The sequence below is a fragment of the Zootermopsis nevadensis genome, unplaced genomic scaffold, assembly GCF_977971745.1.
Source record: "Zootermopsis nevadensis isolate Lab colony 2312 unplaced genomic scaffold, Znev_1.0 Znev_ptg000024l, whole genome shotgun sequence".
In the NCBI taxonomy this organism is placed as follows: Eukaryota; Metazoa; Arthropoda; class Insecta; order Blattodea; family Termopsidae; genus Zootermopsis; species Zootermopsis nevadensis.
Window position 1 is genome coordinate 12,065,493 of NW_028259156.1, and position 21,069 is coordinate 12,086,561.

Here is a 21,069-nt window from a genome sequence, read left to right on the forward strand (position 1 = left end):
TATTTTAATTTATGTTGATACAAATTACACACCTTTGCAACACTAATTTCATTTTACATGCTTTTACTATGTTATTTTCCACACCTATAACACAAGACAAGCTATGCTTTCTATGATGATTTCTAATGTAAAACTGAATGTATGTGCGTTTATAATATGGTATGTCAGATTCAATGTTCTATAAACATGCATTATAATGAGAAGCAATGCATGTAGGATTATGGACAAATCACATTCTCACTGGAAAGTCTATATTATTATATGCAAATTATAAAACAAGTTGTAAGCAATGTATTTAATAAATGTTAAATGTGAATACTTTAGTGCCCAGGGACCATGCTGAACATACTGGAAAGTAATATTGCAGTTTCAAACACATTTCACAATAAGTTAGGATGACCAGATTGGATAATTTGGTTCTTCACTGCAGGATTTCAGATTTTCAGATCAGTGTGAGTATAGGTGGCAGTCTTCTAGGTTGTTGCATCATGTGGTAATTTGGATTTACAGGGAAATAATTTCATGCTACAGCCATGACTGAAGTTGAGTTCCATCATGTTATGTTTGCATTGATCATTCCCACTTTTTCAAGTAGTTTTACCACCAGAATTCTGTATGTATTTTTGTCTTTCCATGTGAGCTACATATTGTAACCTCAATAAATTCATTAACCTGTCAATATTGTGTGACTTCCTTACATAGTTTTAATTGCTCATTGAGTTCCTCCTTTCTAGATTCAAATATTTCTTAGTACATTATTTTAAAAAACTTGTCATTTAAGTACTTTCATCTGAGTAAGATATTACATTCAAAATCATATACGGCAACTAACAAAACTGTTTTATTTTTGTACTAGCAGAGTTCTCACAGTGTTATTGTGATGAAATTCAACAAATGCTTATATTTCTTACCAATCTTTATTGCCTAAAAGCTCACTGTTGAGCACATCACAGAATACCATAGGAACAAATTATTATTTCTAAATCCAACATCTTCAGCAGGATTCAAACACAGGATAATTTTCAGGTTTGTAATTGTTGCTCCTGTAATCTCCCTGCCAAAGCAAACAATTTTGTTCCTAAACGGGAGACTACAGGGTGATTCTTGTCCAAAAGTTTTCTTCCTTAGAAATTTGCTTTACAGCATATTATTCTGTGAATATACCATTGTTGATTGTTTGGTGGACACTATCTTCAGACAACTGAATCCAGTTTACACCATTACTTACTACTTTCCTGAAATCCATTTTATTATTATTCTCCCGTCTATACTCAGAACTTCCAAGTGGTTTCTACCCTTGAGATTTTCCAAATAAAATTGTTCATAGATTTCTTGTCATCTTGTGAGCCATTATGTTATGACCATCTCATTTTTCTCGATTTAATCCCCCTCACAAATTTCAAGTGTTCTTATTAAAATAAAAGTAGAAGACAACCTTATGTGGGTAAGATTGTTCTGTATCAAATTGAGTATAATTGTTATTCTAAACTTGAATACAAAATATATAATCCAGTTTAAATTAATATATTAGCTTTTTGCCTCATTGTATACATTTTAAGATATTCTATTACTGCAATTTCTGTAAATTTCATGTTACAGACTGTCACAAGTCATACCTGTAATCTAACCACTGACTGATATTCATTGTTTCATACATTAGTCTAAGCACAGCCTAAACTTTCATCCCTGGTTATTGTGTGGTGACCACTGAAGCACATTCATTAAGAAAACAGTCTTGCCAACATTGTATATTGAACTAAAAATTAAAAAGGGTAAAATATATGCAATCACACTCTAATTTTTAATTAAAATAAACATTTTTAGAAACTGATTTCAAGAGTATAGCCATAAACATATAATAAAAAAACTAAAAATTTGGGATGAATGGAAAGGTCAATAAATGGTTTGAAATCAAAGAAAATAAATGTAACACACATACTTTGGAGTCAGCCACTATTCTCAAGTCACTGACTGGTCACAGTGATTCAATTAGTGACAATTTTTATTAATGAAATGGTTTAGTTATTAATTTTGAGGACCATGCTGTACATTTGGCCTAACAGTACATCAATGTACCAACACCATGCTGCAATAGAAATCATAAACAAAATTAACTTACATAAAAAATTAAAGTTATTGTACAGCAGTTAGACAGCAGTTTCAAAAACAAGAGGTGGAGTGAAAAGAGCCGCATCCTATAAGAAGGAAAATGTTTCAGAACAAGGAGTTGTAACTTCTGTATTAAACACGACATTTTCAATGAACATTCACTGCAGAGGACAATCACAAAGAGACTCAGTCAGTAACATTAGCATTGCAATTATAATTAACAGACCAGAAGGATGTCACACTCAGCCACCACAGAAAGCATTCTGTTGGCACTCAACTTTCATCTTTACATAGGGCAGTTTTAGGATAAGAATGGGCTATTTAAAAACAACTGAGTCACATAGTCTGTTTTTAGCAACTAACAGTAATATATAAAGACATAAGTCTAACTACAAACCAAACTCCCCCATCTGTTTCTCTACATGTGGCCCTGGTTAGTTATCAGATTGAATAACTGTTACCAATTCATCTTCACATATTCTTAAACTTAATGTGGAGATGTGTTAATAAAGTGATAGGTTTCGTTGTAGAAAATTAAATATTTCTTTTCTTAGTTCTTAAGTATGTAAATAATATATATCTGCAGGAACTACAATCATGAAACATATATCCAGATACTACTAAAATGCAATGTCTGTCCAGTTAGATGTGGGATGCAAGTTATTATATAAAGTGTATTTACCTTGTTTGGTGCTGACTGCATGCCATGGAAGGGCAAATTCTCATAGAAAGCCTTGTCCCCATCAGGTGGTAGAAAACCATCACTTGGGGACCCAGCAAGATCAGGCCTGGATTTATCTTTGGTAACTGATGGACTTGGGTCTACAAACAATCCAAACAAATTGTTAAAAAATGTGTATATATAAAAATTATAATAAAAACTTTTATGAACTGCTAATTTAAAACAATGTAAAAACGCAGAATAAATAAAATTCTGATGGAGTCCCAAAATATGATTAGTTTTTACCGAATGATTTGCAGGAAGGAAAAAAATCAGTTCATATAAAACTTATATATTTACTAACAAATATATTTCTTACTAAGGTCATTTCCACAGTATCTAAGTTTAATTTCCAAATTTCCATAAATTAAAGCTAATATGATATTAAAATATACATACTTTTCTGATGTTACACATTATTTTAATGTTCACTCTACATTCTTATTTAATACAAAATAAACAGAATATAATTTAAATAAAACATACTTATCATTATCTCTTCCAATATTTTTAGTCTGTAATATCTAATTACAATAAAGGGATATGGCTATTTACATACTGCTTAGGATACAAAATCCCATTCCCTCAGTAATGTGAGATGCAGGAGTTAAAAAAATAAAATAAAAGGACAATACTTTCAAGTACAGAGAATAGATTACAGTGAGAGCTTTACACCATGAACAATTTGCTGTCATGTATGACAAGTAATTAAGATCAATGGTGTCTAACTAATCCTGAAGATGATTCTGTTGTGCCAATGGGAAAATTTCAAAGGGTATGTGGTACACAAGATGAACCTCCTCCATATATGATAAGGGTAGGGTGGGGGACCATGCATTTCAAGAGTAATACAAGTGAAATTAGAAGATGAATATACTAAAACTATTTAAGATGTCTAACTAAATCTTATCAAAAAGAAAACTTTCTAAACTAAGAGTGCTTTTTAAGCACACTTAAAATAGAAACATCATAATATAAACACCATCATGGATATGTAGGCATTAATATAATACAAGGTAAAATATATTTTTTAATATAAAATACGGTGCTATGAGTCTCTTAAGGCTCTGAAAGTACAAACAGTAATCATCCTAAAGGAAATAGGTTATATGCCTGTGGTACAATTTTGATCTTAGGAAGACATGACAAAATTACCATGTTTCTATGCAGCCTTAAACTCAGAAACTTCATAATGTTTCCTTTCATTTGTAATTTATTCAAGCAGACTTTGAACCTACTTGGAAGTAACGTATTATGTAATTAAACAATCCCCAAAGCATGTAATCCCTATATCATGTTTTCTTTATAAACAAGCTTAGTGCACATTTTAAATGCCAAAGTAGTAAAGTCAGTTCATAATATTGTCATACAACACATCAATTTTCATCCAGCTGGTGAGTAAGAACAAATAAGAATGAAATGAAAGTAACTAAACTACATTTGTTTACACTTGAGTAACACACCTTATGCAATTAAATTTAGTAACCTACCAAACTCTCAGAATACACTGGTTCTGATCTGTAAAATATTTACAGTAAATCACAAATATACACTAACCTGTCCCAGGTTTTTTACGTTTCCTTGACACCCCACTGTTGAGTGGACCATCTAATTTCTTGAAAGTCACCACTAAAATCATAACACAATGCACAAACCATGCAAATGACAAAGCAACTAAAATAAATAATAATGCTACCAACATAATCTTAAATATAAGCAAGTTAGTTACTTGATAACATACAAAAGATGAAATTATTATGTTTGTGACTGCTGGTATTATGTGAAAAATGCCACTAATCCAAAACGCTACAAAAGAAAAATTAAAGTATTGTTATGAGGTTGTCAAAACCATTATTCCTTAATAATCTAAGACTGACAGTGATTTAGCAATGTGAAAAAATAATGGAATTCTCTTGAAATACAACATAAAGTATTTTGGATATTTTAATAATTTGTCTTGTAAATACAGTAAAAATTTGTTATAACAAACTTAACAGACACTTTCAAGAAGCATTTTAATAATTTATTTTGACTCACTACTCTGTTGAGCTGGTGTTACAAAAAATATTTACAAAGACTTAAATGTATGTATTTTATGTAACGATGCTATTATATTTCAGTAGCTCAGATTATATAGTGTCGAATGAGAGGATGACAGTGAAAGTTAATTTGAATGGATGTGGAAGGAAGTGGTCATGGTATAATTTAAGGCACTATCCCAGAATATGCCTGGAGGGACTAAGGAAAACCACAACAAACCTCAGTGAGGAGAGCTGGTCTCCTGGCTGAGAGTTTAACACAGGAACTCCTGAATATGAAATAGGAATGCTAACTACTCGATCATGACTTTCAATCAACAATGTATGGTATGTAGTTAATCTGTATGAGTATATTGGATGCACTCTGACATTTACTGCATGCACCTACAAAGTAAAACACAGGATCAATAAAATGGTAGTAGGTGATAATTTTTATATACTAGCACTAAAGTATAGTTTATGAAAACTCTGAGGAGAAAAAAAAATAAAGGGATTTTATACCAATTATTCATCTCATTAATATAACACATGTCACAAAATGAAGTACAAAGATAAATAAAAAACTTAACATTTATACTGTGCTTTAAGTATTGGTAAAACTAATGCATTATTTAATTATCCATAGGACCTGATATAAAAATGTTTTTCATTAATATCCATTAACAATGTTGTTATTAATATTATGCTAATGTAATTATCCTCCCCCCCAGCCACAAATTAAACAACAAAGAATTGTGTTTAGGATTAATTAGATTACTATTCTGAGAAATTTTTAAAACAGTGACATTACTAATATTGATCTAAATCACTGTAATTCTGATTATTACTATTATAATAATTTAGAGTTTACAGATTTAAGATGCTTTGTAACTAAGCTTCATTGTATGGAAAAAATTGGAACTCTAAGTCTCAATGTGATATTTTAAAATCAGATATAATAACAATAGAAGAAGATCTGCATTTATTTTGTCTCCCTTCATGAAGGCATAATTGTTTCTGAAAATTAGTCCCTTATTTAAAAACGGGTGAGAAAAGAATGCCTCCTTACCTCCTGATTTACCATGAATAACCCCTGACAATGTTTCTGGATGGTATTTACTGGCATCACTGGAAAACATTTGGCGTATCCTGTTGGCTCTACTATGTTGATTAGTGTCATCAGGTTGAAGATTGGAAATACTAGTAGCATGTCTCTTTTTCAATCTTTTAGCAGCCTTCTTAATATGGTCTTTCCTGCATACTTTATGTATTGGTACTGAACTTTTTAGTCTGGTGGGAGTGTTATTTGGTGTGCTAGTGCTAATAGTTCCATCGTATTGCTGTTGAGGCAGTCTGCCTACACTTAAGCTGTGAGCTCCATTGACATGCACAAGTACACCTGGGCGAAGAGGCCACTTGTGAACAGGCCTTGCTTGGACTTGAGCTGGTGTTACAGAGGAGTCTCCTTCTGGACTGAACATCAAGACATATAAAATGCTAGCAAATCAACATGAAACATGCAAACATAGCAAGACACAATCTACTACTGCTACAAAACGATAGGCCCTGTGATCAGCAGTTAGGTTAGTAATGAAAGTTTACATATTTAATTTCTATGTACGACAAACTAACCTTATATCAAACAAATAATAAACATACATAGGGCAGTCAAAAAGTTCCCGGAATTGTGGTATAGCACTGTAATGGTAAAACATATGGCAACGCTTTCCTAATCACCTTCAAAGTAGGACCCTTGTGCACACACACACACTTACTCCATTGATCCTGCGATTGTTGGAAGCACTGGCGGAAGGCTTCATTTGGAATCTTCCGGAGTTCGGCTGTCGCATTAAACACATCGCTGGTTGTGCAGCAATTCCTCGCCGAGAAAAGCATTCCCGTCATCACCCAACCACCATACTCTCCGAGTGACTTCTGGCTGTTCCCTACTCTGAAAATGGGCCTCAAGGGGACGCGTTTCGCAACCATGGAGGACATCAGATCGAATGTGACGACCGAACTCCAGAAGATTCCAAACGAAGCCTTCCGCCGGTGCTTCCAACAATGGCAGGATCGATGGAGCAAGTGTGTGTGTGCACAAGGGTCCTACTTTGAAGGTGATTAGGTAAGCGTTGCCATATGTCCTACCATTACAGTGCTATAACACAATTCCGGGAACTTTTAGACTGCCCCTCGTATATAAAATTAAATAATATTATGTGTGTATAAGCAGCAAAAGGATATCTACAAATTAAGTATGTAGAGCAGAATTCTCAAAATAATTATGATCACTGTAGAAGAAATGGAATCTCATTACATAATAAACTTACATTACTACCTTTCAACTCTACCAAATTAAAATAGAAAAATCAGTGAAGTAGCAGAATAGATGTGTATAGAAGTGATACAGTAAATGAACAATGCATGAAACGGAAGCATGCAGTTAGCAATGAGAAATATGCTGCTCCAAGGAAACGTCTTTAAATTTAATAGTGACAGAAAGATGCATGTGAACTAATCTATAATACCAAAACTACAATTGTATTTAATTTTTGGCTGCTCCGAGCAATGTGACAGGCCTGACAGTGAACTTTAATATGAGATTTTATAAAAGTCATACTCATGATTTGAAAGCCTATAAAAATGTTAAGTGCATCCATGTGACCAATAAAATATAACGTTTAAGAATGTCACTGAAGAAAATGCTCACTAAGATCTTGTTTTTCATAAAGAAAAAAGAAAACAAACAACACTTCAGTTACTGTTCAATGATATAAAGTTCACTCTCATGGCCCAACATGAGGCCATTCTGAGCAAAGTCTATTTAGCGGGAACTAATGCATAAAATTGAAGTGGAAATTACCTGGACATTGTTTGTCAGGAGAAGAAGCTAGAGTCATGGAGGTTGGAGATGCATCAATTGTTGGTCGTCCCTCGGGACTGCGGGATAGGAATCTTTGCATGACAATAACAATTAGAGCTTATCAGTGGTGAACGGCCCGATGAGAAGTGTAACTGAAATGTTGTTGCAAGAGAAAAGGATTCCCACGGTCAAAGCTTTCACACAATCATAGATTTTCTCTATGTATTTTAAAAAATGCATTTTATTTTCAGTGAGTCTTGTTCACTTATATGAATTGTGTCAGTCATATATGACATAAATTTAATTTTGGCATATGACAAAATTATTATTTTAGGGAAATTATAAGCATACAAAATCTTTTGCTTGAAATAAAACTCAAACAGTTGGTTCTGTGATATAATGTGAAGCTTGATTAGATTTATTTAGTTTAATGCTAGATGTAATTTACACAAAAAACTACTCTACTTTATGTTACATTGTTTTTTTACAAGCTGCTTGCAAACAAAATGGAAGTTCTGACTAATTTATATTCTGGGTAATCAAACTACTAACCACACCACAGTAAATGAATGACAGCACAGTAAACAAATAACAGATAACAGAATAAGGCAGGTATGCAGAAAACATAACACATACTTACGTTTTGTGAGGACCGTACAGATTTGTGACAAACCTCTGATACCCACTGCAAAAATTGTAAGTTTCTACTGTAGTTTTTAAGATGAAAATTCATTAGAGAAAAAATTAGATTAGCTTACCTTTCTATGTAAGACGTATCAAAATAAATTATGAAACTTAATGCTAATGTCTATCTGTTTCTGTTTTGAAATTATTTAAATACAGAAATTGTGGCAAGACAAATATAAATTACAGTTTGAAACATAATGGGTACATTTTTATTTATATTTATTCATAAAATTTGGATTGTAAGCTATTATCAAGTGCAGTTGGGGCTGGGTGCAAATTTATATTTTACAAAATATGATACATCTACATGGGAATCCTTTCTTAGCAACAGCATAGCAGTATTTTATAGAAGTCTTTAAGAGTGAAAGAGAAAGTACCAAAGAAACCAAAATTTCACAGATGTACCAAGATGAGTACATACTACTTTAAGATACTGATGGAAAACATGCTTTGCACAGGAAAAAATGTTACACATCGTTACAGCAGAATGTAAAATACAAAAATGATAATTGAATTATGTAATATTATATTTAAAGTATATTAGAAGCATAACATCCCTAAGTCATCATAGAATAATGATTTAGAGTCTGAATTATTACATTGCTAAATTTCTGAATTGAGTTTTAGAAAAATAAAATCTCTTAAGGCAAGTGAAAAATGACATCCATTTTTTCCATTCTGAGCTATTGTAGGAGACAAACCATGAAAAGCGTTATTCTTATTATTATAAACCAGAAAGTGAGTAACAAAATATTAAATAGTTACAGATATCAATGGGAACAAATATAATGTACAGTTGTGAACTCATATGATCAGCGTCCTATCCACTAAACACATTTATGCAACCTGAGGATATAAAATTACCTTGACAATGTGAAAAGTAAACCAGAGATAAGAAGCAATAAAGCATAGCAGACACTTACTTTTCTCTCTCCTCCATCTCCACTGGATTATTGTCTATAAATTAAAGGTAAAACATTATGTTAGTCAACTTGCTCGTTAATGAGTTAAAATTAGCACATGTTACTTGATTTGCTTGACAATGTCATTTGTAGTAATTCGATGTCCAGGAGGCATCAGCTTTCCTAGATTTCCCAAAACCACATACATGCAAGTGAACCCACAGCTTGATAGATCTGTGATAGAAAAATTACATGCTTACCGAAGCTAGCAAACTCTAATATTAACCATATATATGATATCACTGATGCCACTGATAAAAAATTGTGTAAATCTTCATAATAACTTATATATGAATAAATTCAGCTTAGAATAACTTAATTTAGCAGCAGGTTTAGTCATTTCAGTTTACATTTGGAATACATTTTCCTTTTTCTTTTACAATTCTATAATAATTGACGAAAACTGTGCACATTTGTGCTTCTACTAGAAACCCAAGTACAGAAAAATCGCTACTCTGAAATCTTATTAACAGAGCAGATATGACAGAACATTTAAAAGTGATTTGCAATGGGAAAAGTTTACATAGTGTTAAAATGATGCACATAATGGTCATGAGGCATTCCATCTTCGCTCTAAACTGCAGCATGATATTCTATTGAATGTAATTTGTATTAACATCAGAAAGACTAGATAAGAAACATTAAAATCTTTTAATTAACTGAAATTAATCACAAATATGCTTACGAATGTATACATTAACCAGTGACTTTAAACAATTAAAGGCAGCACTAATTCAGTAGGTATATATTTTGTAATAAGAATGAAAGGTTCTCAAACCTCTTATCCTTTAGCACTAGTCAGTGATATTATATAGTACCAAAATAAACTACATTTTCATCATAATTAAAATATTAATTATTCATATTGAAATCGTAGTTTAACTTTGTTTTAATGTTAGTAAAAATACACACACACATACATGTATGAATATAAGCACACATTATAAAACATTTTTATATTATTATAAATTATTTATAAATAATTACTTTACCAAAAACACATTTCTCCATACAAAACAAACATTATAAAACATGAATGCCTTGAACAATCATTAAATAATTGCATGCAAGTGCATCATATGTTCTTACCATGCACAACTGAAGAAGCAAACAACTTCCAAGTGCAGAAGAAGGTTTCTACTACTTTACCCATCCAATATGGACTATCCTGCACGTGCACATGCCTATCTACTTACACTTGTCTTCAGCACGTTTCCTTCTGCACACGATGATAATTATGATGCAAACAATGAGCACCATTAAAATAGCTCCCACTACAATTGCAATAATAATGGTGAGATGTTCAATATCCAGTTTTTCCCACCAGCTTATCTCAACTGCAAGAAAGGAATAGTAATCATTTGTCAGGTATATTTTGATAATATATAGGTTATTCAATAGTAATTTGGTGGAAAGGGAAGTGATACATGCAAGTACATTCTCATTTAAACTTCAGTAAACTCTTGTCCACTGCAGAGGTTAAATTCCTTGAAAAAACTGAGTTAGGTAAATCTGCAAAAGACAGATTTATTACCATGTCAGTTAAATGAGAATGTGTGAATGCAGCTGTGTTAAGTCTTGATTAATAACTAGGTATGTTGACACACAAATGAATAGTTCTACATGTACTGTATATGAAATGAAAACATCACACAAGATAAAGACATAAAAACCATAAATATTATGACATTCACACATGGTGATGTAAGACAGAGATGTAGGAGTGTTGGAGAGATTTGAAAGAATATTAGTGTGTGTTGGTGCGCAAATTACCGGTGACCAGACAAAACCGTACACGAAAATTGCGCACAGAAAGAAGCTCACTGTCATGAATGCTCACACGAAAATTACTCACACGGACAAATGCTCACAAGGACAAACGCTCACACTGACAAATGCACACACTGATAAATGCTCACACTGACAAATGCTCACACGTACGAATGCTCACATGGACGAATGCCTATATTCACAATACTATAAGTAATCGGAAGCGTTAACTGGTTACCGTAGTAAACCGACGTTTCGGAATCAAATTCAATAAAATATTCTCGGGCAATCAGCCGCGTTAATTTTTTACCGTAGTACACCGACGTTTCGGGAACAAATTCAATACAATCTTCTCGGGCAATCAGCCGCGTTAACTTTTTACCGTAGTACACATTCCGTAGTAACCGACGTTTCGGGAAAATGTTCAATACAATATTCTCAGGCAATCAGCCGCGTTAACTGGTTACCGTAGTAAACCGAAGTTTTGGGAACAAACTGTCCCCATCTTCAGTGTTTGTTCCGGTCCAAATTACATCTTCTGCTGAGGTAATTTCATCATACTATTTCGTTTTCTTATTATTTTATTAAGCTGAACGTCTTTTGAGGTTTCGTTTCAAAATTTTAACTTCTTGTACTGTTTGGAGTGTGATACTGTGATGGACACTTCCATTTCATGGCATCTACCTAACTGTTTAAGACAAAGAATCAGAAACGTTAACTGGTTACCGTAGTAAACCGACGTTTCGGGAACAAACCCTGAAGATGGGGACAGAGTTTGTTCCTGAAACGTCGGTTTACTACGATAACAATCAGCTGCGTTAACTGGTTACCGTAGTAAACCGACGTTTCGGAATCAAATTCAATAAAATCTTCTCGGGCAATCAGCCGCGTTAACGTGGCTGATTGCCCCAAAATATGTTATTGATGCAGTATTATTATTGACATGACCAAAGAATATGTTTATGAACAGTTTGTAACGGTCCAAATTACATTTTCTGCTGAGGTAATTTCATCATACTATTTCGTTTTCTTATTATTTTATTAAGCTGAACTTCTTTTAAGGTTTCGTTTCAAAATTTTAACTTCTTGTACTGTGATGGATACTTCCATTTCATGGCATCTACCTAACTGTTTAAGACAAAGAATCAGAAACGTTAACTGGTTACCGTAGTAAACCGACGTTTCGGGAACAAACCCTGAAGATGGGGACAGAGTTTGTTCCTGAAACGTCGGTTTACTACGATAACAATCAGCTGCGTTAACTGGTTACCGTAGTAAACCGACGTTTCGGGAACAAATTCAATAAAATATTCTTGAGCAACAACCGCGTTAACCTTTATCTTACTAGCGGTCTTTGTCTGGGAAGTAAATTGTGTAGTCAGCCCTACGAACATTCCCGGTGCGGATCTCAAAACTTGCAGCATTGTAAGAAGACTTGGCTACGTCTTTTGGCCTATTTTAGGGGCTGCACATATTGAAACATTTTCTCTGGGGTTTTGGCAAGGTCAGCCTGAGCTGTCGACCCGGGAGCTGTAACCATAAACAGCAATAAACATTGTTATTGTCAAGTGGGTTTCGGCTTCGTTTTCAGGCCACTAATCAAAGCTTCACACATATCCTCGGCATGATGGGTGAGAAATATTTTGTGCATCAACTGAAGTAGGGGAGACAAATTTTTCTGTGTGGTCATTAGTTCACAACTATGTCGAATCAGCTTCCGAATAAGAAATGAAAGTTACTAAGGCCTATTTAGGCAATTAAGATATTAACTGCATTTTTAAAAAAACTCTATGTATTCTCTGTTCTATTCGAATAAATATGGCTTTTATTTCGTCAATTTATCATGTTTACTTTAGATAACTTTACAGTTTTCCGTAGAGCGTGCACAAAAGTTTAAAAACCTGCCAAAAACTACCACTTTGCCATTTAAATCCCCGTCGTTTAAAGGTTAACTGGTTACCGTAGTAAACCGACGTTTCGGGAAGATATTCAATAAAATTTTCTCGGTCAAACAGCCGCGTTAACTGGTTACCGTAGTAAAGCGGTTAACACGGTTGATTGCAGGTGATTTTATTGAATTCATTCCCGAAACGTCTATTTACTACGTGAACCAGTTAACGCGGCTGTTGACCGAGAATATTTTATTGATTGTACTCGCCGAGAAGTCTCAAATCCTAAATAAAATATTGATGTAAATGTTTGTAAGGGAAAGTAAAGGAAATAAAATGCTCTGGTTTTATTGCAACTAAATCGGTTTAATTTATTTATAAAAATTAATTATTTTTTGTTTGTACCACAAAGTGAACAGTCAACACTTTTAGGTTACTGTAGGTTAGCTAATCTCCGCAAGTATTTGAGTTTGTCTTCCACTATCTCATATTCCTGTACAGAATTTGCAACCATGTCATGCAGTTCATCATACCTTCTCTTTTTTACCTCTAGACGACCTGCCTGTGCATTAGCCAGTGTCAATCTGTGGCAAGCCAGGTCCCTCTGCAGTCCATCAAACAAAAACCACACGCTGGGATGACTGCAGTGAAATAGGGAATTAAGGGCATTGTGAAATCCCTCACAGCAGTTTGTAGTTTTAGGCGACCGTTCAAGAGCTGCTTACTACGGAATGTGTACTACGGTAAAAATTTAACGCGGCTGATTGCTCGAGAATATTTTATTGAATTTGTTCCCGAAACGTCGGTTTACTACGGTAACCAGTTAACGCAGCTGATTGTTATCGTAGTAAACCGACGTTTCAGGAACAAACTCTGTCCCCATCTTCAGGGTTTGTTCCCGAAACGTCGGTTTACTACGGTAACCAGTTAACGTTTCTGATTCTTTGTCTTAAACAGTTAGGTAGATGCCATGAAATGGAAGTATCCATCACAGTACAAGAAGTTAAAATTTTGAAACGAAACCTTAAAAGAAGTTCAGCTTAATAAAATAATAAGAAAACGAAATAGTATGATGAAATTACCTCAGCAGAAAATGTAATTTGGACCGTTACAAACTGTTCATAAACATATTCTTTGGTCATGTCAATAATAATACTGCATCAATAACATATTTTGGGGCAATCAGCCACGTTAACGCGGCTGATTGCCCGAGAAGATTTTATTGAATTTGATTCCGAAACGTCGGTTTACTACGGTAACCAGTTAACGCAGCTGATTGTTATCGTAGTAAACCGACGTTTCAGGAACAAACTCTGTCCCCATCTTCAGGGTTTGTTCCCGAAACGTCGGTTTACTACGGTAACCAGTTAACGCGGCTGATTGCCTGAGAATATTGTATTGAACATTTTCCCGAAACGTCGGTTACTACGGAATGTGTACTACGGTAAAAAGTTAACGCGGCTGATTGCCCGAGAAGATTGTATTGAATTTGTTCCCGAAACGTCGGTGTACTACGGTAAAAAATTAACGCGGCTGATTGCCCGAGAATATTTTATTGAATTTGATTCCGAAACGTCGGTTTACTACTGTAACCAGTTAACGCTTCCGATTACTTATAGTATTGTGAATATAGGCATTCGGCCATGTGAGCATTCGTACGTGTGAGCATTTGTCAGTGTGAGCATTTATCAGTGTGTGCGTTTGTCAGTGTGAGCATTTGTCCGTGTGAGTAATTTTCGTGTGAGCATTCATGACAGTGAGCTTCTTTCTGTGCGCAATTTTCGTGTACGGTTTTGTCATGGAACCCAAATTACCATAGAATGTTTGACAGACTCTTCATTTTAAAATTTTACATGTTTGGCAAGTTACTATTGCCATTTAATCTTTCATGTGTAAGCAAATTTGTGTTAGTTAAAGATGTGCTGGACAAGGATTTTGCGAATAAATTAAGAACTTAAATCAGTTTTTCAATGCACATAAAAATAGTCTAAAAATAGAATGGTAGCTAAAATGGAGTACTGTACATTATACCTATTAAATTTTAAAAAAAGTTTAACATGACAGAAAATATATTTAAAGTAGTTTGTGAAAATATTGTGATTAAATTAAATGTAAAGCAGATAGTATACAAATTATTGTATAACTTTTTGACATTTTTCTGAAAAGTGTCAAATTTATAACACCAATCTACAGACCACGTAATTTTTAATTTAATTGGGATATCTGATTTTGCTTTTAAATAACTAACTAACTAGACCAATACCCAGTGCACACCTCCTAACCCATCCATGCGCACTACATGCCCCTCCCGTCTCATTCTTCTTGACTTAATCACCCTGACAATATTGGGCGAGGAGTACAAATTTTTAAGCTCATCATTATGCAGTTTTCTCCACACCCCATTCTCTTCTCTCCTAGGCCCAAACATTCTCCTCAACACCCTATTCTCAAACACCTACAATCTATGTTCCTCTCTCAGAGTGAGAAACCATGTTTCACACCCATACAAAACAATGGGCAAAGTTATTGTTTTGCATATTTTAATCTTTAATATGTATATTTTGAAATTTCTTCAATATAACGTGTTTGCCCCCCCCCCCCCCCAATAGTTGCCATGACTTTTGAAGTAACCCTCGTATATTCTGAAAACTGAATTTATATATAACATGAAACTGAACATGACTGTTATTAAAATTGTAAAGTAATAAACAGAATAGGCTTACACAGGCAAGTTAAGTACTACACTCTGACAAATAATTGTGAGAACAACACAAATTTAAACATATATGTTGTCATTGTTCAAGCAGTGTGTCATCTTCCATTTGTCTCCCTACATCCCAGTAGTACTTAGTTGTGAATGTGGATTAGCAGTGAAATTTCAGTAGATGAATTAAAAATTAAATATATGGTTTATTGTAAAACATTTTTTAACTTAATGTTTAAGTAGAAAGTAAAGAAAAATCTCCATTTCAATAAACATTCACGGTTACCTTCAAACGTACCCATTTTTCAGTTTAATTCAAATCAATCATAATAATAAAACTGGCCTGTTTCCATTTCAGACCAAAGACAAATTTGACTGAAAATAGTAAGTGAATGCTCACTTTATAAAATATATTTTTATTAAACTTTGACACAAATCACCAGTGCAGGTGTTTTAATCTGAACTTGTTATGTAGTATACTACATGGAAAATTATTCACCAATTTTAATAGCAAGATAGAAATGAAGTTGCCTCAATTCAGTTCAGTACCATTAGATGTAAGATGAGTAATGGGAAAAAAAGTTAAAATTTCTACACCATACACGTGAAACTAGCCAATAAAGTATAATCTAGTGAGCCAATAAATGTGTATGTACCAAATTTAAAGCCTGTTTCCTTTCTAGAAATCTATTGAAGAACTGAAACAAAGGTGGAACTTCGGTTGTTATGAGTTAATCCATTTAATTTACACCACATGTATAAGAACATGCTTTTAACCACATTTTCAAACACGTAGCAGGAGAGAAGTTGTAAGGGAGAAACTTCATCAATCCATACATATTTGTCACATGAGTTCCACCTACAAACTTTATTTGTTGTACAGAATTTTAAATTTGTATCACAAATGAAGAAAGATCATCATCATCATCATCTAGTTAGTTTCCTTCCTATTACTGCATACACTTTCCTTTTCTACCAGATAAAATAAAATTACACTGATTCATATGTGATTATTATAATAATCTCAATGTTAATACATGACAATAATTTTGTAAAGCTGATGAAGAGGACTTTAAATTTATCTGCTATAATGATAGCTTAAATTTCTATTGATTCTTATATCAATTGAATCCAAGAAGTGTGATACTGTTTGCTTGAAATTAAAATAAGTGCATGTTGGAATTAATCATTGCTCCACATTCACGTACGTCTAAGCCAGCATGCATGCCAGCATGCAGCAAGCAATATGTGATTTCACTACTGGAAAACATCATACCTGTATCTCTGAACTTACTACTTTTCTCCTGGTAGGCTAAAAGCATTGGATAACTAAGTCAGTACTTAATTTTGAAAGGTTATTTGTGTGTGTAGTATTAAATGTGTATCAAAATGGACAGACGTCCTACAAGAGTTCAATATCTAAGATACTGCTTTCAGAGAATGTAGTGTTTAAATGAGTGATGCAATGTCTATAGGAAATAGTAGTATTGTGAAGGTTGAATAGAAATCTCTGAACGAAATACAACACTTCTGAATTGGAAGTCACAAATCATACTGCATAAAATTACTGAAAAAACAGGAAATGCAAATTATTTTGCTTTTAATTATTATTTTCATGTTTAATTAAATTGCATAATCAATACAGTGATGCCAAATTACCATTTTCTTACACCAGGGGCTTACTGATATGGTACAATCACATCAAAATTTTGTCATATTTATTCTTCTTTTTCCGGTTTAACAATGTTTGTATATTTTCCGGTACCCTTTACGGGTCCCCAACTTTTTATTTGGCTTGATCTATGGACATTCGGTATGACTCCTTGGACGAGGGATCGGCCCGTCGCAAGGCCTCTACCTATCTACAGGACAGAACAACACAGAAAAACATCCATGGTTTGAGTGGGATTCAAACCCACAGTCCCCACGACCATGCTACACAAGGCCCACGCCTCAGACCGCACGGCCACTGCGGACCCCATTCTGTCATATTTAAAATGTTTAAAATTGTACTCAACACCAGTAGACAGAATTTTAAGTTCAATAATATCCAATCCCCAGACATTTATATGCAACCTCCTAGTTTGGTACGATCATACTATTCACAAATTCAAATTCTACCAAGTTTACTGATTAAGACAATAATGCATTGCACCACTTGTGTGTTTGTTACCATAAAGAAATATTTACACTGTTAATCTACAAGAATACACTGTGTTGAACACTTATTAGTAGCAACAAGTTTATTGGATATAAAGAATATCTTTATGAAATAACATTTGCATATGTAACACTTCAAGCAATGATTCTATCTGAAGAGGAAAGACATTTACAGAATCACTTCAATTATCAAATGTTTAGCAAATATTTCTTGCTCACAGAACAGAAATTAAGCAGTAATGTACTAATACTTATAAAGGGAAATCAATTTTCTTTCTTAATTATACTGGGAAATAGCACACATAACATGAGGTACATTATTCAACATTATACTTTAATACAGAGTATTTAATTTAAAATGCAACTCCTCCCCCACAAAAAAAAAACAAGTTTATGTAAGCTTTGGTGACATCAATGTAACAAGACAGATGAGTTGTTTTATTTCAGTTTTATTTTTTAGGCAGAACTTGCCATACAATTTTAAAGCAGATGCTGAAAACATCTATCATCGTCTTGAACACAAGCATCCACACTTTTTTTCATGTGACTTTGCAAAAACAAGTGTTACTAGGTGATACATTGTTTCTTATTTGGTACTTTCTCATTAGGATAAACACCATTGAATGCTTCACAAACAGCAGCAAATGATTTTGATGTGAAATAATGTTTGAGAACAAACACATGTTCTGTTCATGAATAGGCCTACACCATATTTCCTCCAGCACAGCTTCTGCAACTTGTACGAGCAGCATTCTAGCAACCGCGGTGACCATAACCTATGTATCACAGGGGAGGTTGGGGGGAGTCTATTACAATAGGTGGACTGTGCCCCGCTATGATAAGTGCCTCAATAATGGCGTTACCTATGTCGAAAAGTAGCCTAAGAAACGTAGAATCTGATGAAAATAATTTTTTTTAAAAAATTATATTTTGTTTTTTGTTAATTCCCAAACGGTACATACTTTCCGGATACGCCTCATATTTCAATATTTTCAGGAATAGAAGAGTGTGACAGTATATACTTAATAATAATGCCTTTAATTTTTCTGAAAGAAACTCAGCGATATATAATTATTGAATGTAGAGTTTGAATTCACTTATCAGGAGAGTTAAATCCAACAACTTGTAACCAGTATTTAAGATGTGCTGATTTAAGCTGTCCTGCCGACTCTCTAAATTCAACTGTATATGATTTTATACAGGTTATCCAAGAAATTATGTAATATTACCCCAGAAAACACCAAAACTATTTTCTCCCCATTTATACCAAGCATAAATCATAAGAATCCTAATAAACAAATACAATAATTTACAGAAATCTCAGAGAAAATTATGGTGCATGAAGCTGTAGGTACAAAAAAGTTAAATCTCTTCATCAAGTTTTTTGAGTTCATGTAAATCAGACATTATCAAACTAACAAATGCTCCAATTCCTCCTCTTCAAATAGAGAATATATGTAGGATGTGCCAAGGTGCGAGACATTAAATACTCGAGCACACTACTTACATGTAACATCCCGTTCACATGGTAGTGAAGGTCCCTCTGAGTTGTTGGCAACACACACGTAGGTACGGAAGTTTTCAACATGACTGTCTAGTAACAAGGTACTCTGAAGCCCTTTCTTCTCAATATTCTCTTCAAGTGTGTCATTTTCATTCTTTATTCGCCAAGTAAAGTCAACTTCCTTGGGATTTGCATGTGCTTCACAAATTAAAGCAAGCTTGCCATCTACTCCACTTTGTGTAATTCCGCATTCTGGCTTATCTGTAAAAGTAAAATACACCATTAATTTATTTAATTCTGATTAGATATTTTTATATTTTAATCTTTATATCATTACATATGACATTGTTCACTACCGGAAGAAAATTTAAAACAATCAAAGTTTAAACAGCTGGATCCACTGCCTTCTTCTAATGAGTGCTCTGTTTCCTTCAGTACGTAAATTTTCTACCAGATTTTAAAAATTATCAACAATGACTAATTTGTATTTTATGAAATGTGATATTGTAGTTTCTATGGGATACTTGGATACTGGGAACGACCCGTTCTTCAAGTGCCGAGCACTGCGAGTCCCAACTTTACGTTAGCTTGATCTATAGACATTCGGTAGGACTCCTTGGATGAGGGATCGGCCCGTCGCAAGGCCTCTACCTGTACACAGGACAGCACAACACAGAAAAACGCTGACAAACATCAATGGCTTGAGTGGGATTCGAACCCACGGTCCCAGCGACCAAGCGGCACAAGGCCCACGCCTCAGATCGCGCGGCCACTGCAGACCCCAGTTTATATGGACTCCCAGTAATTAGAATATGTTCCATCTAAATGTGGACACAGAAAATTAGCTCCAGCAATTGACCAATTAATTAATGGATTACTTAGAGTGATTTTGTTTTGGATACAAATAATTGTGATGATAATGACCATCAGTAACTGTGATAACTTTATTAGTAGATATGATTAAAAGATATATCCATTACAAACTATGTGCTAAGAAAGAAGATAACTTATGTTTTAGTAATTGTAATAGGAAGCTAGTGATTGCAAAATGTTAATATTGTAAAGGTAAACAGTACTAAATGTTTACTGAATATTCCTCTACTATTCCTATTCTCTCTTTAAATCATTCAGTTATGTGGATTAGTATAGTAATTATTAATTTTCTTCATGATTTTTGGCAGCTACAGGCAGACTGGCAATCAGAGTGATTGATGATCAACATGTTAAAATGTGTTCTCGACAAGTCTTATTAGAAGTGAGACATTTTTACAATTTTATTCAAAATTAAGTACATTCTTTAGAAATGATGCATCATACACTTACAAAGAACATTGATGAAGGTTTTTTGTGTAATTCTTCCATGACGGTTGAAGGCTTCACAGGTGTAGTTGCCTCCACTATCACGTGACACAGAAGACAGTATGAGTGCATTATTTCCTCTTGTACTGAAAGTACTTGTATCATGCTTCCAAATATAGGCGGCTTCAGGGTATGCCGTAGCACTGCACAGAACTTTCTCTGGATTATGCCGTTCAGTAACATTCACAATGCTTTTTGAAACTGTGATGTTTTCTGGAGGATCTGAAAATTTTCAATACATATACACATACACACACATGTGCACATGCACACAGACACACATAATTTACTTGAATGTGTCTGATACTAGTATAAGTTTGCCT

At 33.9% G+C, this 21,069-nt stretch overlaps 1 protein-coding gene across 23 annotated transcripts in view; it reads right to left on the bottom strand.

Annotated features, from left to right (window-relative positions):
* The window catches only part of nrm (neuromusculin), a 590,496-nt gene that overhangs the window by 13,749 nt on the left and 555,678 nt on the right, over window positions 1-21,069 (bottom strand). For 12 of the 23 annotated variants that reach the window (XR_015536927.1, XM_087355254.1, XM_087355261.1 and 9 more), the window contains 9 exons: window positions 20,711-20,968; window positions 19,391-19,648; window positions 17,000-17,035; window positions 10,557-10,697; window positions 9,322-9,355; window positions 8,352-8,396; window positions 5,918-6,321; window positions 4,388-4,459; window positions 2,792-2,931 (listed from right to left, as the gene is read on the bottom strand). Coding sequence is in view for 21 of the 23 variants with exons in the window: in XM_087355254.1 (XP_087211380.1) it covers window positions 2,792-2,931; window positions 4,388-4,459; window positions 5,918-6,321; window positions 8,352-8,396; window positions 9,322-9,355; window positions 10,557-10,697; window positions 17,000-17,035; window positions 19,391-19,648; window positions 20,711-20,968 (1,388 nt within the window). In the remaining 2 variants the exon portion in view is untranslated. Of the gene's footprint in view, window positions 1-898; window positions 2,087-2,119; window positions 2,196-2,791; window positions 2,932-4,387; window positions 4,460-5,917; window positions 6,322-7,711; window positions 7,804-8,351; window positions 8,397-9,321; window positions 9,356-10,556; window positions 10,698-16,999; window positions 17,036-19,390; window positions 19,649-20,710; window positions 20,969-21,069 lie in introns of those variants that run through there. The other 11 variants (XR_015536928.1, XM_087355262.1, XM_087355263.1 and 8 more) reach the window with 6 other exon arrangements.